Source organism: Macaca nemestrina, chromosome 2, assembly GCF_043159975.1.
Source record: "Macaca nemestrina isolate mMacNem1 chromosome 2, mMacNem.hap1, whole genome shotgun sequence".
Lineage (NCBI taxonomy): Eukaryota > Metazoa > Chordata > Mammalia > Primates > Cercopithecidae > Macaca > Macaca nemestrina.
Window position 1 is genome coordinate 63797888 of NC_092126.1, and position 23350 is coordinate 63821237.

Genomic DNA, 23350 nt, shown 5'->3' on the forward strand with positions numbered 1-23350 from the left:
CCACATTTCTTTCACTCCCACTCCAATCCTTAGCCCCTCCCTCAGCATTATGAGTCTGTGCAGTGTACAAAGCACTCTTATAAGAATATGGCAATGGGCTGGGCATGGTGGCTCACGCTTGTAATCCCAGCACTTTGGGAGGCCGAGGTGGGCAGATGACCTGAGGTCAGGAGTTTGAGACCAACCTGGACAACATGGTGAAACCCCGTCTCTACTAAAAATACAAAAATTAGTGGGCATGGTGGTGCACGCCTTGTAATCCCAGCTACTTTGGAGGCTGAGGCAGGAGAATCATTTGAACCCAGGAGGCAGGAGTTGCAGTGAGCCAAGATCGCGCCACTGCGCTACAGCCCAGGCAACAAGAGCGAACCTCCATCTCAAAAAAAATAAAAAAGAATACAGCAATGAATAAGGCATCTCCCTGGCCCTAAAAGGGACTTTCAGCCTACCGGGTCAAAGAATCATAAATAAGGCATATAAATAGCATGATATGTGTGATGTACAGTAAGTTGGCAGCTGGGCAGCCATGAGATGTGATGCAAATGTTATCCTCAGCTGCTACAGGTCTCTATTGTGATTTCTTCCCTCCTTTGCCTCACCTAACTAGCCAGGTGACCTTAAACAAATACCTGAGCTGTCTGTACCCAATTTATGCATGTATAAGGTCGATGTGATCATTCCTCCCTGTCTGATGAGCTTTGAGAACTGAGTGCCAGAATGGGTAAGAAAACACTTCACAACTCATAAAACAGACCAGAAGTGTAAGATTTCATTGTCATCTTTATTGTTATACAAAGGGGTACTATGAAGAATCATAGTAATCTTGGGCTTTAATTTAATAGAAAGCCCGGGAGCACAGGGTCACCAACAACCCGGATTTGACCAACAGCTGCCTTTTGCTTGGCTTGTACTGCTTTTTAAGATAAAAGTTGCCAACGTTTAAAAATCAGGAGAGTTCATACAAAAACGACTTCCCTTGAAAAATCGGAGGGAACATTCCCAGGGCACCTGCATTCCTACACAGCAACCATTTTCATTGCTGAGGAACTGCTTTCCCCTGAGCACGTGTTCTCTGGTTTGTTACAAGTCCCCCGCTCCCTTTTGTAGCCCCAACACTGAAACCTGATGTCAGTTTCACTTGTCATCATGCTTGCCCTTCCTTAGAGCCGAAAAATGTTTTAGAACCCAGGTTCCCATCAAAAGTAGCAGGGTAAAGCTACGCCAAGAAGGCCAAGATTTTTTCTTACACCTGACCTGAAAGGATTGGAGTTTGCAATTTCAATTTAAGACCTGCAGAGTATTCAAGCTGAAAGGGGCCTGGAGGTTAACTAATCCAAGCCTCTTGTTTTTAAGTTCCAGAGAGGTTAAGTATATAATATAAATAAAATGTTTAGCATTATAATAAAATACTTAAGTAGTAGGGACCATCATTTTCTTTTCTTTTCTTTCTTTTTTTTTTTTTTTTTTTTGAGACAGAGTCTCACTCTTTCAGCCAGGCTGGAGTGCAGTGGCACTATCTTGACTCACTGCAACCTTTGTCTCCCAGGCTCAAGCAATTCTTCTGCCTCAGCCTCCCGAGTAGCTGGGATTACAGGCATGTGCCACTACCCCCGGCTAATTTTTGTATTTTTAGTAGAGACAGGGTTTCACCATGTTGTCCAGGCTGGTCTCGAACTCTTATCCTCAGGTAATCCGCCTGCTTCAGCCTCCCAAAATGCTGGGATTACAGGTGTGAGCCACCACACCCCGCCCATCATTTTCATTATCACTAAAGTGACAATTTGGGATTCCCAGGTTTTTTAGTCATTTACTCATTCAGTACATATGCATTGAGCAATGTGATCATGGATAAGACACTTGAGGTTTCATGGAAAAGAAACTGTTTTTATCATAGTGCTTTGTACACTACACAGACTCATAATGCTGGGGGAGGGGCTGAGGATTGGGGTGGGCATGAAGGATGAGACATTTGAGGTTTCTGAGTCCCATTTTCCTCATCTGCTTAGAGGGAGAATACTGGCCCTCCCTACCCTGAATGTTTGAAAATCAATTGCAAGTGTTTGTGAGCCACTTAGTAGAGTTTATAGTACTGAATGAATCATTATTACAACTTTGTTAGGAATTTAACTGAGAAAGTTTTAAAACTATTTATAACGAGGAGTTTAAAAGATGTCTGAGATACCCCAAGTTACATAATCCTCATTAGGATTTACAGTTTTCTCAAGCTCTACTTGTCAAATGAATTAATTGTCTAATATTATCCAACCAAAATATTTAGTTTAGAATAACTTTTTTGTGTATTGTTACTTAGTCTGCATTCCAGAAATTAAATCAGAGGGGAGAATGTTGGTTTACAGGAATAGACTGATACATAATTTGCATTTGTGTGTCTTCCCTATTAGGCCAACACAAAAACATGCCCATTTTGCTGAAGTACATGTTGAGTTCAGAAGCAGACACAGATGGTCCTCATAATGACCATTGTGATGTACCTTTATTGCTTCACAAAGTGCCATGGCTTTGGGTGGTGTGGTGAGGATGGAAGCCCTACCCATATGTTGTTTGCACTGGACCAGAATCCTGGATGGAGGAAAGAACTTGGGACATACCTGGGCCAGAAGTTCTCTCCACCTACCAGGAGTGAGCATGTGAGCATGAGCTGTACATGTACGGGAGGGTCATCGTGTTTTCATCAGTGTGTAAAGTGTATTTTGCTACATCCGATAGCTCCTTGTATGGCAGTAGCTGGACGATGGTGTTGTCCATTGTGGTACTGAACTGGGCTCAACTGTCAGAGCAAGACTTTAGGAGCTTAGCATTATGTCAGGTCAGGACATTATGTGTGAATGCTTATTCACTCATCTGTTAATTTGTTTATTTAGCAAATGTTGGGTGCTTTTGATATTCTAGACATCAGCATTATGGTGGGAAAATCCAAAACTTCTGATACGGTTAGGATCTGTGTCCCTGCCCAAATCTCATGTCAAATTGTAATCTCCATTGTTGGAAGTGGGGCCTGGTGGGAGGTGATTGGATCATGGGGGCGGTTTCTCATGAATGATTTATCACCGTCCTTCTTGGTGCTGTTCTTGTGAGATCTGGTTGTTTAAAAGTGTACTGCACCTCCTTCCTCCTGCTCCAGCTATGTGAAGGGCCTCATGCCTCCTTTGCCTCCTGCCATGATTGGAAGCTTATTGAGGCCTCCCCAGAAGCAGAAGCCACTATGCTTCCAGTACAGCCTTCAGAATCATAAGCCAATTAAACCTGTTTTCTTTGTAAATTACCCAGTCTCAGGTATTTCTTTATAGCAGTGTGAGAATGGACTAATGTATCTTGTGAAGTTTATATTCTAAAGGGGAAGACTGACACTAAATAAATAAATAGTCTAAATAAATAAGCAAGATATCTACATAATTGTGTGTTGTAAGGGCAGTAAGCAAAACAATGAGGAAATACAATCCCTGTCAGAAAAGGCCTCTCTGAAGATGTCACACTTGGGCTACAACATCTTCATATGGGTCAGTCAGCCAATGTCAAGCACAGTAGAACATGTCGGGCAGAGAGAACAGCGAGTACAAAAGCCCAAAGATGACAAAGAGGTTGGCATGTATGGGCAACAGGAGGGAGGCCTTGAGCAAGGAAGGGAGTGATGTGACATGATATTAGACAAATTAGCTAGGGGCCAGGTCATGCAGGACTTGCCACCATTGTTTCTCACCTGGACTACTGAAATAGCCCAGGGGCTAAAATGACAGTGGTTGGGACTGGAGTCAATGCAGTGAGAACAAGAGAACTGGAAGGGTTTAAGAGGTATTTTAGAGGTAAGAGTAACAGAACTTAATGATGGACTGAATGTCAGGAAATAGGAAAAGAGAAAAAGCCAGGATGATTCTTAGGTTCTGGCTTGAGCAATGGATGGATTATGGTGCCATTTTCTGAGGCTTAAAAGTCAAATAATTTGCCAGACCTCACTTAGCTAGGACATTGAAGTCTAGTCCATGTGAATTCACCTTTTTTTTTTTTTTTTTTTTTTTTAGCCTTTTGGTTTTTTTTAAACCTGTGAGATAAGGTTATTAGGTGAAATTTTCAAGATCTCTTTCAGATTTGCAGTTAAGTTCTCATCTAGATTAAATCGTTAATATAGAAATATCCTGAGGTTCAGAATTAAGTAACATTGTCAGGCCCTGGTATTTTTGATAAATACAGTGCTATGATGGAATAAATATTTTATCTCAGAACTAATAGCCAGAATCTTGCAAGTGTTTTGTCTCAAGTATAAAAAAGGAAATGATTTTTTCATTTTCTCTTGGGCATAATATCTTTTCTGGAGTTTCCCAGTAACAAGCAATTCGTTCTGTCAAGCAAGATTAGATTGTAAGCTATCTGTTACAATCCTAAGCTAAAACTGCAAAGCCCAAACAATAAGCTGGTTTTGGTGTCCTTGGTTGTTTCAGATCATTCTTAAGCCTCCCACCCCGGTGCTCAGCCTTGCTTTGCACATATTATTTCTCCAGAACCACACACATCTCACCCAGGATGGGGGCAGGTTTCCTCTGTAGAGAGAGGAATGGAGACATTTCAGTAATTCAGAATATATCTATAACTCATAACCCTGCTATCTGGGGCTCACCCATTTTGGCCAGGTCTAAGATTCTGTTGCTAACATAGGCAGTATAGTGCTGAAAACTTCACCATGAGGTAGATCTTAATTTACCCACAGAAACAGTGGGATTTGTTTGTGACAAAGGTGGGTCATAAATCTTAAGTATATTCAATAGCATGTGAGTACAGCTGGCCCTTCATGTCCATGGGTTCTGCATTTGTGGATTCAACCACAGATCCAAAATATTTTTAAAGCAATAAAAAACAATATAACAATAATACAAATTAAAAAATAATATAACAACTATTTAAATAGCATTTACATTGTAGATTATAAGTAATCTAGAGATGATTTAAAGTATACAAGAGGATGTGCATAGGTTATATGCAAATACTAAGCCATTTTATATAAGGGACTTGGCCACCCATGGATTTTGCTATCTGTAGGGAGTACTAGAACCAATCCCCAGCAGATACCAAGGGACAACTGTATAGCTGAACAACCACACTCTAAATCTCTCACCAAATTCAGATATTACAGGGAACAACAAAAAAAATTCAACTCAAAAAGTCTCAAACAAGAAAGGCATTTATTGTCTCATAGAACAAGGACAGGGCAGTTCTAGGGTGGTTCAGCAGTTCCCTGATATTCTCCGGGACTCAGGCTCTTTACTGTTTACCTCTGTGCTCTACAGTCCTGCACTTGTTGCCATGACCCTAAGGGATATCCCTTCATAGCTGCACGATGGCTGCCACACGTCTGGGAAACACATAGGCTAGCACTGGGCCAAACAAACAGTTATTGTCTGCTCTGTGTCTCTTTTAGTGGGGGGGTGGATGCCTTTCTCAGAAGCACCCAGCAGACTTTTTTGAGTCCTTGTCCATGGAATGCCCAGTTTCGCCCATCTAGATATAAGGGTATTATCCTAAACTTTTCCCCTCATCCTTTATTCTTCTCAGTTTCTATGACTGATCCATTCTGGTTTTTAAAAACCTGTCACAGGAGCTGGGCACAGTGGCTCACACCTGTAATCCCAGCACTTTAGAAGGCCAGCAGGAGGATCACTTGAGGCCAGGAGTTCAAAACTAGTCTAGGCAATATAGTGAGAACCCATCTCTAAAAATAAAAAATAAGAACCTATCACATATCCTCTGTCCCTATATTTACTACATTAATTCAGATCCTCATTAACTCCACCTGTTCTCACTGCTCCCAATTTATCTATCTTCTGCATTGCCCCTGGAATCATCTTTTAAAACATGAATCTCATTGTGTCACTATCCTGCTTAAAACCCTTCAGTGATTCTTAATCACAAAATATGGGACTAAATTTTATTTTATTTTTCTAGCTGCAAGAATGACTCCTTCTCCCTTGTTTAAAAAGAAATCTTGCATGGCAGCTCACTTGTTAGCTGTTAACAGGTGGAAGTAGAGCTGTCCTAGTTGAAATGTGGCTGGAGAAGGGGCCTTTAACTCAGCCAGTCGGATTCCTCCCCTTCCCTCTCATGGAGGCCCTAAAGCCTTTCCTTGGATCCCCTGGAGTACAAGCAAATGGAAATGCCTACTAGGCAGTTGGTGTACACCTCAGGAGTGTCAACCAGGCTAACTGCATAGACTTAGAAAGTGTGGAAGCCAAGGTCGGTGACACACTCACCCAAAAAGTACATTGTGAGAAGAGAGTCCTATAGAGAGAGGATTCCAAGAGTGATGCTGAAGTAATGCCTACAAGCCATGTAATATCCCATGAAGCAATCTTTCTGTTTTACCTTTCAAGACTGTGCCTTATTGGAGAATTTATGCTATGATTGTGTAGGACAATTTAACTCAATCAGATGCTTGAGGACAAAGTGAGGATATGTTGAATACCAAAATTTCAGTTTCCAGTATCAAAAAAACACTATCAAAAACTGAGAACAACAATTTCTAATTGTGCGGATTGTGCTTTTGCTTAATTTTCATTCTTATAGCTTTTTAAAAATTGTTTTGATAATCCATGAGATTAGTCTTTTTTTTTCTCAAGGTCTTTTGTATTAGAAATCCTGCAGTAACCAACATTTCATGTGTTTCCATATCTGATCAAGGCATTTTTAGTTAAATAAGCTTAAGAATGGAATTTCAAGCAGAACTATAATAACTGATTATGATAGTTATTTTAATTATTCTCTCTGCTCTTGATATCAACTTGTATTTATTCTTTATGTCTATTTAAGAATTCAGTGTTGCTTTTTTTTTTTTTTTCTGTTGGTGGGAGTCTAAATTAGTTCAACCATTGTGGAAGACAGTGTGGCAATTTCTAAAGGATCTAGAACCAGAAATACCATTTGACCCAGCAATCTCATTACTGGGTATATACCCAGAGGATTATAAACCATTTTACTATAAAGACACATACATACATATGTTTATTGCAGCACTATTCACAATAGCAAAGACTTGAAACCAATCCAAATATCCATCAATTATAGACTGGATAAAGAAAATTTGGCACATTTACACCACGGAATACTATGCAGCCATAAAAAAGGATGAATTCATGTCCTTTGCAGGGACATGGATGAAGCCGGAAGCCATCATTCTCAGCAAACCTACACTGGAACAGAAAACCAAACACTGCATGTTCTCACTCATAAGTGGGAGTTGAACAATGAGAACATATGGACACAGGGAGGGGAACATCACACACCAGGGTCTGTCAGGGGCTGTGGGGCAAGGGGAGGGAGAGCATTGGGACAAATATCTAATGCATGCGGGGCTTAAAACCTGGATGACAAGTTGATGGGTAGAGCAAACCACCATGGCACATGTATACCTATGTAACAAACCTGCACATTCTGCACACATATCCCAGAACTTAGAGTAACATTTTTTAAAAAAGAATTCAGTTACTTATTTTTTTTTTTTTTTCAAGCCAGCACCATGGTGTGCACCTGTAGTCCCAGCTACTCCAGAGGCTGAGGTGGGGGAATTGCTTGAGCCAAGGAATTTGAGGTTTCAGTGAGCTATGATCACACCACTGCTCCCTAGCCTAGCTAACAGAGCAAGATCCCCTCTCTTTAAAAAAGACAAAAAAAATTCAGTCTTTTTTGTTGTTCCATGAAAACTAAAGAGCCATTTGGATACAGTTGACGTTCTTGTTATGGAATATGACCTTAATGAGGAAGGAAACATTAATGAAGACTAATTAATGCATAATTTTAACAAGTAAGGGTGATATGTTTGAAGCTAGAGCTGAATGGGTTGTGCATTTCAGCAGATATTTGCATATTGAGTGACACTGTCAAAAAGGAAGAGGTGAACAGAAAGGAACTGGACAGGGCAGGCTCCAACTAGACCAGATTGTTCAACTCTATTTGCTTTTATCCATTCCCATTTCAAAAAGAATTTCAGGAGAGCTTGTCCTTTGTGTCTTGTGTGGGCTTCAGGCAAGGACATCTTCAATCTTGCTTCCTTCTGACTCAGACCACCCTCTCCCTAGGCCTCAGTTCTGTCATCACCAGAGCTTTTTCTGCTTCTGTCTTTATGGTCTGCCTCCATCACACCCTGGAGCTGACCTGTTTCTGGCCACCAGTCTTTGCTGTCAGACTTTGAATAGGCAAGCTCATCCTGCCCCGACATCACAACTTCCTCATGCTCCACAGGATTCAGCTGTTGGCATTTCTAGGCCCTCCTAGAAATGAGGAGCCCACCACACCGCCCCCATCCTTCCCACTTCCAACTGGGACTTCACAGAAACTCAGCACCAAGCAGAAGCCTAAAGTGTGTATCAGTTGACTGAAACTTCAAACTGATTTTGTTTCTCTCCTAATCCTTTTAAATATGATATGTGTTTAAGAGTAGCAGAGACAAAGTGATTTAGGAAAATTATAATGTTATCCTAGCCTATTTTAGTGACACTCTAATATGGTTAAGAAAATTGACTGTCAGATTTGATCATTGTTGTCGAAGCGAACAGCCGTCATTTTCAGAGTGGCTGGAGTCAAATTCTCACCCAGCAATTTCTTCTCACCCAGAAGCAATTTTAATGACTGAAGAATCCAGTTACCACAAGAAGCGATGGAACCTGAATGCATTGCTGACCTCCCGCATTGTCTCTCTCTTCTGTTTTTAAGGCACAACGTGTTTGATTGCTCTGCTATCAGATAAAGACCTCACTGTGGCCAACGTGGGTGATTCGCGCGGGGTCCTGTGTGACAAAGATGGGAACGCTATTCCTTTGTCTCATGATCACAAGCCTTACCAGTTGAAGGAAAGAAAGAGGATAAAGAGAGCAGGTAAGCTTGTGAACACCTCCAAGAAATGTCTACTGTCTTGCTGGTGAACAAGGCGGCTTGCTTGGGGAGCTCCTGGATAAAATGTTCAGTTACCCGGTATTAGAGAGGCTGCTACTGTGGTAACTGAGATTATACAGAGGCTGCTACTGAGGTAACTGAGATTAACTTTGTATCGTTGCCTATCAAATAAATGGCCACTAAATCTGTCCTTCATAGCCAAAGATTCCAAAAGAACTAAAAAGCCCATTTCCAGTTTAAAGGCTAATAAGATCTTTGGGCCCCTGGTCCTCACTTTTCTCTAGCCTGTTGCTATATGCTGCTTCCCTCGGAGCCACACCAAATTACTAATCATTCCTCAAAAGACCTTGTTTCCAATACCTCTGTGCCTTTGCAAGTGCTGTTCTGGGTGACAGTTACTTATCCCATAAGATTCAGTTTAAGGTGTTCTTTTGGAAGCTTTCCATGTCACACTGTGGCAAGGGCCTTCCAAGTCTGGGGTGGATGCCCCCTGCCTTTCCCCAGCATCCTATGTGGATGTCTTGGGTCACCTTTTACAATACATGGACATACCTGGCTCTCCTATCTGCCTTGCCTTCCTGACTGTCACCTCTTTGAAGACAGGGACTTGGTTTTGTTCATCTCTATACCTTGAGCATCTGGCTTACTGCCTGGTATAAGTAAATATTTCAGAGCAAGGTTAGGGGTAGAGGGGCCCCTAATTCATTCATTCATTCGTTTATTCAATATTCTAGGAGCTGGGGATAAAACAAAGCCCCATTCCCAAGCTTTCACGAAACTTATATTCTGAAATTGTCATGGGGGTGGGGAGTGGAGTAAGTAGACATTAACAAAAAAAATAGTAAAAATAAGTCATTCATATAGTGTATCACAAGGTGGTAACTGCTATGGAAAGACATGAAGCAGGTAAGGGGAGTGTCAGGGAGTTGCAGTTTTAAGTAGTGTGGCCTGTGTGGGCTTTGCTAGAGTGACATTTGGACGATGACAAGGAGGATAATTATCAGTTGATTATTACATTTTCATAATTAGATTTCAGAGGATACCTTTACACCTATGGAAGGGAAGCATTCTTTTGCTTTTCAGACTGAGAGCTGCAGGATGTATGCTGTTCACGATGTGCCAGGCAGCAGGTCAGCTGTCAAAGGGGAGCAAGCGAGGTGCTCATAGACACTAGTCTGACCAGGATGGGCCCCTGCTCTCTGGGTTAATCTGCACATTGATCTCTACAGGTCAGCTTCTGCCCAGTGAATGAATTGAATGAACCTAATCAACATTTTAGTTTTCACAGTAGGGAACCATACTGTTAAGTCAAAATGTGTTGAATTTTATTACAACCTCCTGCTTCAGTGACTGCTTGAGTTGCAAAATAGTTTTTAATGAAAGCATTGGTCAGGTTTTCTGTTGATGGGATGGAACAAATGGTATTTTAGGAGCATCCATCAAGCTTAGATGACCTCCAGGCAGTAAAAGCAAAGTTTGCTGGCTTCCCACTTACAAAACACCATCTCCCTGTTAAGAGTCTGCTGTGAAATTAAGGTACAAGTTAGCCCACTCTTGCATCAACACAGGCAAGGATGTGTACACAATACACCTGAAAATGTCATCTTACCATTCAGTACTCTTTTGAAATGTCATGGCCATTTTATCCTTCCTCTTCTTCCCTGCCGTACCCACTACCCACGCCTGCACCCTACATTGATTCTTTGTAGAAGCAAATTTGGACACTGTCTCCAAGGTGGTTAATTTAACCTCTCTGTTCTTTTACATAATTTGATCAAGGGCATATTTTCTACAGGGCTTAAGAAACAGTGATTGGTTTTACCATCTTCATGTGTGTTTTCTCTGGCCTCAGCCTCTTTTCAGGACATCTTTCCCCCTCCTGCTTAGCATGACAGTAAGGTCCAGCCAGTCTGGGCCATATACATGTTGGGCTTTCTGTCGCCACTCCTTATACTGTTTCCAACAACATTAGCTGTCATTTATTGTGTGCTCACCCTGTACTGGGAGCAAAGCCTAGCACTTTATGCATACACTTTCTCTTTGCCTGTCTTAAGAGGTTGATAATATTATTCTCATTTTGTAACCAACAAACTGGAACTTCACAGAGGCTTACATACCCAAGCACACACAGCTAGTGAATGGTGAGACTACAGTTGAATCCCAGGACTGGGTTTTATGCTCTTGCCTATTAGACCACACTTCTTGGAATGTCCTCCTACGTATCCTGCCCATAGATGTTTCACCTATCACTCAAAGCCCACCTTTAATGTTCATTACTCCCTCATGATCAGAACTGGGAATCATCCCTCCCTTCTCCATCTGCCTACAGCATTTAGCAGACACTGGTCTCACCGTGAAGAATACCACTTCGTGCTTATTGTATTTATTACTTTCTGTGACTTAATTCTCCTGCCAGGCTGTCTACTTTTTTAAAGAAAGGTCTGGATCTTGTATAACTTCATATCCTGCACATTGCCTTCCACGGAGTAGTAAATATCTGACAAATATGTGAATGGAGAAAAAAATAATAGATACAGTTATTAAGTGTATATTATGTTCAGGGACCTTGCCAAATGACTTATGTGGAATAAGACCTTCATTTCTCAACAACCCAATAAAATAGATACTATCTCTATTTTGCAGGCAGGGAGACTAAGGATCAGAGAAAGAGTTTCTCATCCAAAGTGAGACATGGCTAGAAGAGACAGAGCCAGGAATCACATTCAAGTAGTCTGACCTGAGCCTTTAATGACTACACTAATATGTGCTTTTTCTTAATCTTGATCCTATTTGGGGGGACAGAGCTGTTTTGAGATCTATATTGGCACACTTAAGGGTGGCCTCAGGCCAAATGATATATATGCCTGTGACCTGCCTTTCAGCATTCCTTTGCCACTCTCCTTGAATCCCTATCCTCACACTCTCTACTGTCAATCACTGAGCCACCATGGTGTTAAGTTAAAACCAATGCCCTCCCCCATATGTATCCCCTACCTTCAGTACTGTTATTGATATATTCTTGAAATCCTTCAAGATGCCAGGATGAGGGTATGAGGATCAACTGGTAGAGTATGAAACCCCAGGCCATGCAGTGGGTCCCGGGAGTGATGGGGTTAAGGGGAGTGTCCACGGCCCAGTTCACACAAAGTAGGTCACCCTGTTGCGCACACACCTAGACTATCTCAGGTATGTGAGATATCAGCTGGTCAAACTAATGGGCTCATCCTGTCTTTCTAGGTGGTTTCATCAGTTTCAATGGCTCTTGGAGGGTCCAGGGAATCCTGGCCATGTCTCGGTCCCTGGGAGATTATCCGCTGAAAAATCTCAACGTGGTCATCCCAGACCCAGACATCCTGACCTTTGACCTGGACAAGCTTCAGCCTGAGTTCATGATCTTGGCATCAGATGGCCTCTGGGATGCTTTCAGCAATGAAGAAGCAGTTCGATTCATCAAGGAGCGCTTGGATGAACCTCACTTTGGGGCCAAGAGCATAGTTTTACAGTCATTTTACAGAGGCTGCCCTGACAATATAACAGTCATGGTGGTGAAGTTCAGGAATAGCAGCAAAACAGAAGAGCAGTGAACCCTTCAGGGGTCTCAGCTGCCTTAGACTAAAGGACTTGCAACACACTGGTCTCTTTTAATTTAGTGAAAAGTGTGGGAGTTGTAATTAGGATCATCCATCCCAGACATGGAATCCCCCCTCCCTGGTGGTCTTAGGTCTATAAGCAGTGAGGAACAGAGGGTGCCCTTGGCCAATGTAGTTAAGAAGCTGGAAAATGGTTTCTTCGTGTTTTCCCGACTCTTTCATCCAGTGTCAAAAATATATAAATAAATAGCTATAGAGTCACGTATATGAAGTGAATAGCATATGTGCCATTTAGTCTCCCTCAAGATTCTTTTCAAGATCCTGTTCAGGGTCCTCCAGGCATCAGCTGTTGTGTCCTCTCTTTGGAACAGTGGACAGGACAGGCCACCCAGTGCTGCAGGAGACAGGCCACTGCGTCACCTGTGAGTGGTCAGGGGCTGACGTGGCAACACCCTCTGCCAAGAGACAGAGCTGTCCTAAGAATGCTTTGTCCTTCTGAGCCCATGTTTTCTGCTCAGTAGCAGCTTGAAAGCAGATTTGGAATGGTTTATTATTTTGGCTGCTCTTGGGGACTGCGAGAAGCAGAGAGGATGGGAGACCAGTGGCAACTGCCTGCACAGCAGAAATAACCCTTTTCCCTTGCTTCCTTTATTAGTTAAATAGACTTTGTATACCACCTGACCAGCCTTTGTGCATTTATCCAAATCATGCATGACCGTTAACCTTTTGCTTAGTCCTTACCGTATGTAATAGGCAGCTGTTAAATTCACAAACAGACACCATGATTTTTCATCTTACATGACCAAGAAACCATGTTAGGGGAAATGAAAAAACCAAGTCACAATACCATGATTCCTTCCATTTTCAGCAGTAGATGAAGGAAATGATACTGAATGAGTCACAGTGTTCCCTGGCAAGTAAGCTGTTTGCATCGAGAAAGGAGTGAGCTGGTGAGGTTACCACCCTGAATTGAGCTCCAGCTGCCAGTTCTTGTGTTTTTCCTTGCCCCTTTCCTAGTGATTTTCAAGTGTCTTTCAGGCAGTGTTCTGAGAAGCAGCAGCCTATAACTGTATGTGTGCTCCTTGAAGCCAGCTACAGAGTTCCCAGCTACTGCAGCTTGGAATTTGGTGGGAAACTACTGGAATAAGCTTCTCTTTGACAATGGAAAGGCAGCAGCCTTTAACATTTAGTTGCAAATCTCCATCCACATCAGGTTGCTTTCCCCAGGCAAACACAAACCGCCCCCTGTGGCCTGCAGCCCTGCAGGGGAGGCAGCAAACAGACCGGCAGTGGCAACACAGCAAGTCGGGAATTCCAGCATGAACCCATATTGAGAAGTGGGCCAGAATTATTTAGGGGCCTGGCTTGCTGCTCTCCATTTCCTGTATCACTAATGTATCGTTTTTCCAACCTTGGTATTTTATAAGTTTATTTAGAGAAAATGCTGGGTCACTCTCTTTGCCTAAGGTGACTCAAACAGCCAAACGGAACTTTTGTTGCCTCCCACCCCTCTGTATCCACCTGGTGGTGTTCTTTCCCTGTGGGCATTTGTGGTTATAGCTTCCCATAGGCCACATTCACCGGACACCTCCTCCCCGTGGAGCCCTGCCCTCTCCCCCCTGCTGCTGTAGAGCTTTCCCAAAGCCGTGTCCAGGAAAGAGCTTGAGAGAGTGAAGAAATTGCCTTGTGGATATGGAGGGCTGCAATCTATCTTGATTTCTCTAAGCCCTTACCTTTCTTTGACTGCACTGAGAATTGCTAATGACTTCCCATGAGATTTGCTTACTTTTGTATACTGTATTTTCCAGCATTACAGTTAGAACCTTGGTTATTATTTTTTAGCCACAGAATCTTCTAGTACAAAATATCTGCCACCATTTCAGATTTAAGCATTTGCCTCTGGAGAGACACTGAATATGTGGATGTGTGTATTAATATTTGGGGTGGGGGGACAGGAAAGGGAATGTGGAAAACAAATGCTGGCTGTGAGCAGTGCTGATATGGCCAGGCCAGGCGACTGGGTTTGCTTGGGGATTCAGGACGTTCTGACGCCTGAGAGTTGCCCCCACCCACCATCAAACTGAAATCAGCACCAATGGTGTCAGGACTTTACAGCCCATAGCCAACTTTCTTTCTTTATTTTTAACATAGCACAAAAATGTATAATAGCAAGGGAAAGACATTTTTAAATTCCACAGTTATTTTTATTGTCTAAAATGAAAGCAGCAGTGTTTTGATAAAGATGAAAAAGAAAAGCTACTAAATTAGTAAATCAGTGGTTACGTGCCCTGCAGAATTTCTTAACAGATGGTGCTGAGTGCACAAGTTACATAACTTTTCTCTCTAATTGAGGTTCACAAGGCGTCTTCTAAATTTTGCTTTGTGCAATTAATTCATTTCTAATGTTAACTGAATAGAGTGTATATATCCTACTCCCATTACTGCCTCTTTCCCCCCTACTATGGCTTGTAGATTTTAAAAGACAGAAGTTCTAGGCAAAACTGTACCAGTTTCATTAATAGTTAGGATAGTTATATCTAAAATCAGAGTATTTTGTTCTCTTCCTTCTGGAGCTCTCTCTCCCTAGCCCTTTTCCAGCTGTTGGGGATTTGCAGACATCACTCCTGAGGTGCCCTGTAGCACACTGGCTGCTCCCCGGGACCCGGGAATGCTGAGTCTAGCCATTAGGGAAATTCATTTGAGATGTCTGCATGTGAAGCTTCCCTAAGCAGCACTGCCAAAGCTTTGGAATTGTCACCCAAGGCTTCCTAGATTCCCTTGCTAGCTCGAGTTCGAATTGCCAATAGTCCCCATGGTGCCAAATTTTGGGATGGTTTTACAGTCTTTTAGAAATGAAGATGGGAATGGCCATGTGCTTATGAGACCCCAGCAGGGTGCCAGGCCCAGGTCTCCATTAATGCAGTGCTGTGCTGCTGCTCCACTGGCAATTTGTACTCTTAACATAGGTTGGGGGAGGGACAGCTAGGGAAATTTTTTACAAAATTAATTGTATTTACAATTCTTTCATCATAGGAATAAACAATACTTATATAGAAAGCTCCAAAGCTGTTCCCAAGATCTGCATTTATTTTATATGACCAACTTGCCCCAAGGCAATTAACTCTGAATTGCTGTTCTAATGTGACATATCTGTGTACATATGTACATATTAGTGGTAACCAGTGGCTGCATTTTATTCCTTGCTGTGGATTGAGGTATTGGCTTCTTGAATCTTGTATATGTCATAAGAGTATTACACAGAGTGTTATAGTGAAGGATGCAAGCTGGATAATTTAAAACAGGCCTTATTTCATACAAGTGTAATTATTACATCATTTTGGGTAAATGGCAAAGAGGACTGCATGAGAATCATAGCATCATCATTTCAATTTAATCTGAAGTGATTCTAGGAAATTGATTCCACTGTTGGATTCTAGGAAATTGATTCCGTTGTTTCCTTTGAGTTTAATTTCCTTTGTGTTTAATTTGACCACAGAAACTTTTTTGAGTAGCACCTAGTAACACTGCAAGGAGCTTGTGTATCAAGGTGTATCTTGATTTTCCTGATTTTTTTGTACTCTAAGTTGTTGCCAGATCTCTCTTGCAACTGTGTCAATGAAAGGTCTGTGTTTAGAAAAGGCAGCATATCATTGTATATCAGAAAGTATAGGAATATATACTTTGTATAAAACTTTTCCAATCATTTCAGACATTCTTTTTTCCTCCTTTTGACCCACCACTAGACTGTTCATCCCCTAATAGTCCCCCAAAATTGCCTTAGCATGTCACACCAGCATTCGTCATCCAGCTCTCGAGAAATGACATGACTGTTAGATACCATGGCTGTTTAATTGCCTCTGGATTAAGTCATTGATATCTAGACTTTTGAGATAGTTAGCTGTAGAAATAATAGAATCCAGTGTTTACCAAAGTGTGTTCCAAAGAATACAAGTTCCAAAGATGCTCTTCTAAATATAGGGTTCCAGGATCAAATAAGTTTGGAAAACACATACCATCTTAGAAAGTTATAACATGAACATATCTAAGGCTCTAATTTAAATGTCCTGCAGGGGAGAGAAAAACACAACAAATATCTACTGTCAGTTAGCCCAGTGTTTTCCAGATTAATTTGACCACAGAAACTTTTTTGAGTACTACCTAGTAACATTGCAAGGAACTGGTGTTCTAAAGAACACTCTTTGGGAAATTCTGGTATATTGAAATATTGCTGTGGTTTCATTCATGCTGACTCTTAGTAGTAGCAGTACAATTTGCAACTTAGAAGCATGAGCCTTTCATATATGAAGCTGACTTGTTAATAAAAGCAGTGTTAAGAAGTAGTATGACTTACCATGACCAACAGCAGCCTCATATTGATAGCAGAACAATCCTACTGAAAGCTCTAAACATCATCCCCCCTTTTTTTTTTTTTTTGAGACAGTCTTGCTCTGTCGCCCAGGCTAGAGTGCAGTGGTGCAATCTCTGCTCACTGCAAGCTCCGCTTCCCAGGTTCACGCCATTCTCCTGCCTCAGCCTCAGCCTCCCGAGCAGCAGGCACCCACCACTATGATCGGCTAATTTTTTGTATTTTTAGTAGAGACGGGGTTTCACCGTGTTAGCCAGGATGGTCTCAATCTCCTGACCTCGTGATCCGCCCGCCTGAGCCTCCCAAAGTGCTGGGATTACAGGCGTGAGCCACCATGCCCTGCCATCCCTTTCTTTTATATGAATAATGAGCAAGAGCCCTGCCATAGCTAGATATGTCTCAAATTCATTCCAAGATCTTTCCATTGCTTTTTTGCAGTTACCTTTGCTTTTCAGGTTGAATCAAAATGAATATTGTTATATTTCATTACTATGTGATATTTAAAAATATGTAGAAAATCACAGAAAAGGAAAAACACAAATTTGATTTTAATTCACTTTTGAAATTTTAATGATTTTTAAAACTAATGCTCTGTTACATAATAATTGAAATGTAAACTATAAACACTTAACTTACTTTCTTTCCTTTATTGTCCTCTCTGGATTCAGTGAAATAATTTGAAATCAATTAGAGCTCATACCTTCTAAAACTCCTGTCCCGTATCATCCTACCTTTCATGTTTTATGTACATAGTTAAGTTTGGCAAGTTATCTCTTGCCTAAAATGTAAGGCCTTCCTGTAGTTTCATAGTAGTTACTCTTGGCTGCAGAAATAGGTTTGGGAAGCTATGAGAGATTACCCCAAGGTAATGGATGAAACAAATCTAGTCGAAAACATGGTATGGAGTGAATTAAGGCAAAAGTCATTAACTTAAAATTACATCCAATATTTAGGAATAGCTCACCCTCTGCACATTATCCAAAATAGTTTAAAAAACTAAAAGTAAGATCTCTTAGGCTAGGTGGTGGATTGCAAAGGGCAAGGGGCAGTTGATACCATGAGGCTTCCATTAGATGCATTTCTAAACATTTTTTCTAACATGTAAATTTGTTTGCTGATCCTTAGTAATGTTAATGCTTTGTCTATTTGTTATTTTTATCACTGTTGAACAGCAAACTATTGAGGCTGGGGTTGATTATTGATAATTTTTATGTGATTAGTAATAACCATAGCATCATATGTACAATTGCTTTAATAAATCCAAGTTAAGGACTTTGAGGACAGCATGTAGTAACTATTCATTTTAACAAATCATCACAGATAGTTTCACTGTTCAAAGCTCCACTGAAAAGCAAGCATGCAGCAAAGGTATAGATTGTATTTAGAGATATGGTTTCATTTCTTCTTGAAGTCCTATAATCTTTCATTATTTAAACACAAAATCCCACGTAACATTTGCCAAATCCAAGTTAATCTCAAAAACCTCCGAGGACATTGAGCACAAGCAGATTAATGTTAAGGCACTGGTGGCAGATTGTGGTGGAGAGAGGGTTGAGTGACCCAGAGCAAAACCTGCCTGGGTTACTCACTGCCACTTCAGGAGAAGGATTGTATCAGCTCTCATTACCTTTTGTCATGAGGCGGTTCATAAGTTAAATACGAAATCATGCATTATCTCAAAATATTTCTATATTAATTAGATAATTCATGCTGTAAAGTGTGTTCATGCAGAAGCAAAGATGGACATAATAGTCAAGTATCAGGGGAAAACCCCTTTAGGATACCCAGACATTAAAAATGTAAAAAGTAGCTTATAAGAAATGTGGATTATCAGATTTTTTACTATATACAGGTTGTGTTTAATAGTAATTTCTGACACCTGCACATATCAAGAAAAGGCAGTTGTTACCACTTTTCACCATTCAAAAAATGGGCTTCTCTCTTAAGAGTATTGGTTAATGCTTTGCTTATTCGTTAATGAAGATAGCATTTTAATTTTAAAGCTTCCTTTTGTAGAACTGATGGCACGGGCAGAATCACATTTAAGAAAAACGGTTTGGAACACTTTTTAATAAAAAAAATTGTACAATCAGTTTCCGGTGTGGTCAAAATTAGAATGTAAAGGAAAGCATTTTTAAGAAAATACAGAAGCCCAAATCAAGGGAAATATAAAAGGAAATATTTTAAATTAAGAAAAGGAGGTGTTATAGTTTATTACATCACAAATTATGCTTTCTGTACTTACGCTCTTAGTGAAGGAGGTAACATTGAAGTGATAACAAATAACATCCTCAGTTATTTGTGAACTTAGTCCCTATTCCATTTTTTTTTTGCAGTCCCTATTCCATTTTTTTCTGATGAAAATGGATACACGAGGTCTCATTTATTGCTGTCCTCAACACCTTAACTGTCCTAGGTTCCGTTCGCGTTCCAAATCATGGACGATAAAACTGAAGTCAGATAAACACAGACACAGCTACAATGTGAGCGAGTTTTAATATACTGGTAATTTTGCAACTGCCACCATGAATACTAGTGAGTACTCAATTTACAACAGACAATTTCACAGAAACAAACCAGAGTGATCTGATATTCCTGCTTCTTAGTTTTCTAATCCATATAATTAAAAAAATTAATCCTGTAGAAATGATGTATTAGACATCTCTAACCCAAGAAAAAGATGTCTTTCGTATAAGTTTTAAATTCCTATTTGTCTTAGTGTATCTTAGGACAAATGGTGACTTCTTCGTTTAGTAATGAAAACATCTAAATCCTGCTGTGTGGAGAAAAGCTAGAACCATGGGACATTAAGCCACAATACTACTCTTATTGAGGCTCCCAGACTACAACTAACGGTCTTTATGTATTTATCATCTTGATTATTGTTTTACCTCAAGCATATACAGTGTGCAGAAAGTAGAATAATGAATAAAATATGACTATGGAGAAACCCATAACTTTTGCTTCCATTCTAGAAAGCAGTGTTTGTTCTTTTTATTAGATGTTCACATTGAAATATTAACATCTACAATACTGTCTTTCAGTTTACTATTCAATTACTAAAGCAAATGATTTTTATTTATAGCACTTACACAACTGCAATTCAGGTCACAGAACTGAAATCTATTTGATAACGTCTCAGCATTCTCATGGGCAGCCAGGAAAAAGAAAAAAAAGAGAGAGACACAAATAGAAATTTTAGTGGGTTAAGATAAATGATTATTCTGACAAACCTGGAAAATAGTAATTAAACAGTTCATTCCAAAACACCCCAATGTAAACTCTGCTCACATAATTTGTATAAGGAAAATGTATGAGTTTTTTCCTTAAAACTAGAAGCATCATTGCATTTATAACAGATTGATCAGTCTTATGAACATATTACATTGGGGAAGTCACTATTATTGCTGTAAGTGTGCTTGCATATTTTATTCTTTCCTTTTTTAATTTCTTTGTGTGTCTGAGCATCTACTACTTGCTAGGCAGTGACTGTGTCTGAGTGAATGTATCCATTGGTGAGCACTCAGGCGCCATCACTGCCCTCTTGGGGCTTACATCCTAGTGGGGGCCTCAGAGATATTATAACACTCAATATTGACCCAATGGGATGAAAACTGTTATCTTCATGATTTCTTCCACTGGTCATAGATTTGTTCGGACAGGGCAGAATTAGAATAATTATTTCTCACATATAAAAGCAAGTGATATGAGATTGGGAATTTCTTGCCCACACTAAAGCAAACTGCAGAAGAAAATTACTCCATTTTACTAGCTCACCTCATTTCCCAAGGATGGGGTGGGAAGTGAGACATGGAGCCTCTGGGGACCAGGATGGGGGGTACGAGTGTCCCAGTGGAGGGTGCCACTGGAAGCCTCCACCCAAGTGGGCCAGCAGCTGTGCAAGGGCACAGCAGTAGGCTGGTGAAAGCCAGGTTGTCTCTCTCTCAGGATCTTTCTGGGGGAAGAAAAGGATTACAGAAAGGAGAAAAAGGAGGAGCAAGAACATCTCTCCATGACCTATTTTTATTTTTGTTCCCAAGAGACTATATAGTGTAATAACCTTATGCCCCCAAAGAGAGCCCTGAACTGAGAGTATCTTCAGTGTTCCTGAGTATATAAATCAGTCAATCTGTTATATAGAAAGTTAACATTTCAGGAGCACAATTATTTCCTGATTTCAAATATGAACAGATTAAATGTCAGATTTTTTTAAATCATAAATTTGGTATCCATAGTTACTTTACACATTCCAGAGTCTAAGCATGGAATTTAAGTTTTGTATTTTGAACAAAAATAGCAACATCTGTTTTCTGTATGGCAAAGAAAAACTAAATCCCAGACTTTTATTTTTAACCACAGAAACCATCACTTCTTTCTAAATTATCTGCTTGCCTGCTCATTTCCCCTAAACATCTCCTTCTGTTTATGCCAATGGCTTTTTAAATCCAAACACTAGTTATTGCCAAATTGCATTAGAATCCTATTGAATTAGAATAATTCATATACTTCATATACTGGAGAAGGAATGGTTAGAGATGGTAAAGATCTTATTGTGATCAAAAGCAGGGTTTTTGTTGTTTTTAATCATGGGCACATATAAAAGGAAATTCAAATGAAACTAAGCCAATTTCTGATTTAGTAAGATTAAAACCATAGGTGGAACTCAGTTAATAGGGATGGAAAGGAGGAAAGCACAGGGTGGGGAGAGAAAAAGGGGAAGGAAAAATAACTGAGTAGTGTTTTCTTTGGGAAACAGTATAATGTCTCAGAAGTTCTTATCACTTATCCTGCTGATGTTGAGACAGTGGTTTTGTATAAGCTTCTATTTATACCTATTTCAACATCATGAAAATTTTTCCATCAGCATTTTCTTGCAACTTTAAAAATCACAAGGGATTATTTGCTTATAAAAAGATACAGGATCTACAATCTATTAGGAATACTTTATTCCAGGAATCTTGAAATTGTATTTAATAAATAAATCACAGGTCAAAATGACTGTCAAATCAATCAGGCTTTCTTGTAAGTTATTTCCTGAAAACTATCCACGATAAATACAACAAACCTTGGCGAAACCTCATTACTCTTGGAAGTCTTCAGGGTTATTTTACCTACTGTTCTATATTTGTCTCTAAGAGACATTTGAAACACAGTTACAACGTCAATTTGGTGTAACATTACCTGTAGTAGAGCTCAGAGTATATGGCAGTGCACGTCACTCAAGATGCATGGCGTGTCATTTGGGTCACTTTGATGGGTGCTGGGGTAGAATTAGCCTTGTAGAGACTAATGTGTTCACGTTATCTCTGATCCTATGTTGTTGTATAAAAATGAACAGCTAAAAATTTACCCATGATGACAGGATTAAAGCAAAAATAAACACATAAAGTTGTTAGACTTTAAACCTGAGACTGCTGGTATTCTTTTAAGTTAAACTCATTTTCCATTCTAATATCTGTTCTTGAATTTTATAATTTCTCTATGCTTCTGAGTTGGAATAGCTTGAGTTGGGGTTCTGTGTGGAAAGCAAAGAAACAATTCATGGGTAGAGGATAAGACCAAAGCATAACAGAAGCAAGAGGCAGGAGGTTTTGAGACTTTGGTGCTTTCATTTGGAATGGGAGTAAGCCTGGCTCTGGTTCAAAACAAGGCAATTTATAAACATGTATACAATGTATGCAACAAAAAATGTTTATTGTAAACCTAACACAACTTTTACCCCTCTTCATAGTAACGCATAGACAAAGTTTATAGTAATTACTATCAGGTAACAAGGGTTACATTATACATAGATGACAGACTCCAGCAACACAGCACGATGCAGCTTGAGGAAAGTGTTCAGGAAAGAATATCCATCTGCAAAGGTTTTCACAAGATGCAGGAAGAAACACTGTAAACTTTGGAGACAGAATGAAATAGAGGTAAACTCTCTCCAGGATTCTAGGCTCTGAAGAGTGGGTAGTACTCATGGCTTGGCCATATAGTAGTAACATGGTGACTTGCACTAACCATGCAGATGGAGTTCATGGATTAGACAATTCCAGAATTTTCTAGAAAAGGTTGGGGCCAGACATAGTGGGTCTCGCCTGTAATAACTATACTTTGGGAGGCCAAGGCAGGAGGATCACTTGAGCTCAGGAGTTTGAGACCAGCCTGGTCAACACGGTGAGACCCCAATCTCTTAAAAAGACTAAACTATTTTTTTAAAAAACAAAAGGGAAAGGAGTTAAGCAGGCAAAACAAACTGCCTACTCTACCTGCTTTCAAATTTAAGTCTGAGAAATATAAAAGTTCATGTCTACATATAAAATGCTTTTTAAAAAAAATATTTTGTTTATATGCTAAGGTTCACTGAAGGAGAAAAAAAGGAAGTGCAAAAGTTTTTAAAGGTACATATAAAAAGGGATTCAATACAGAAGTGAAGTTACTCTCCTAATCCTACTATTCATTGAGCTATGAGATAGAGTGGACTATCACTTGATTTGTGAACACCAAATTAACC

At 40.2% G+C, this 23350-nt stretch overlaps 1 protein-coding gene across 4 annotated transcripts in view; it reads left to right on the top strand.

Annotated features, from left to right (window-relative positions):
• Window positions 1-12743, top strand: part of LOC105488522 (protein phosphatase, Mg2+/Mn2+ dependent 1L) — a 295514-nt gene extending 282771 nt beyond the window's left edge. For all 4 annotated transcript variants that reach the window (XM_011752698.3, XM_024794975.2, XM_071091191.1 and 1 more), the window contains 2 exons: window positions 8713-8874; window positions 12130-12743. In XM_011752698.3, coding sequence (XP_011751000.1) covers window positions 8713-8874; window positions 12130-12476 — 509 coding nt within the window. In that variant the 3' untranslated portion in view covers window positions 12477-12743. The remainder of the gene's footprint in view (window positions 1-8712; window positions 8875-12129) is intronic.
• Window positions 12744-23350: the final 10607 nt, after the last annotated feature.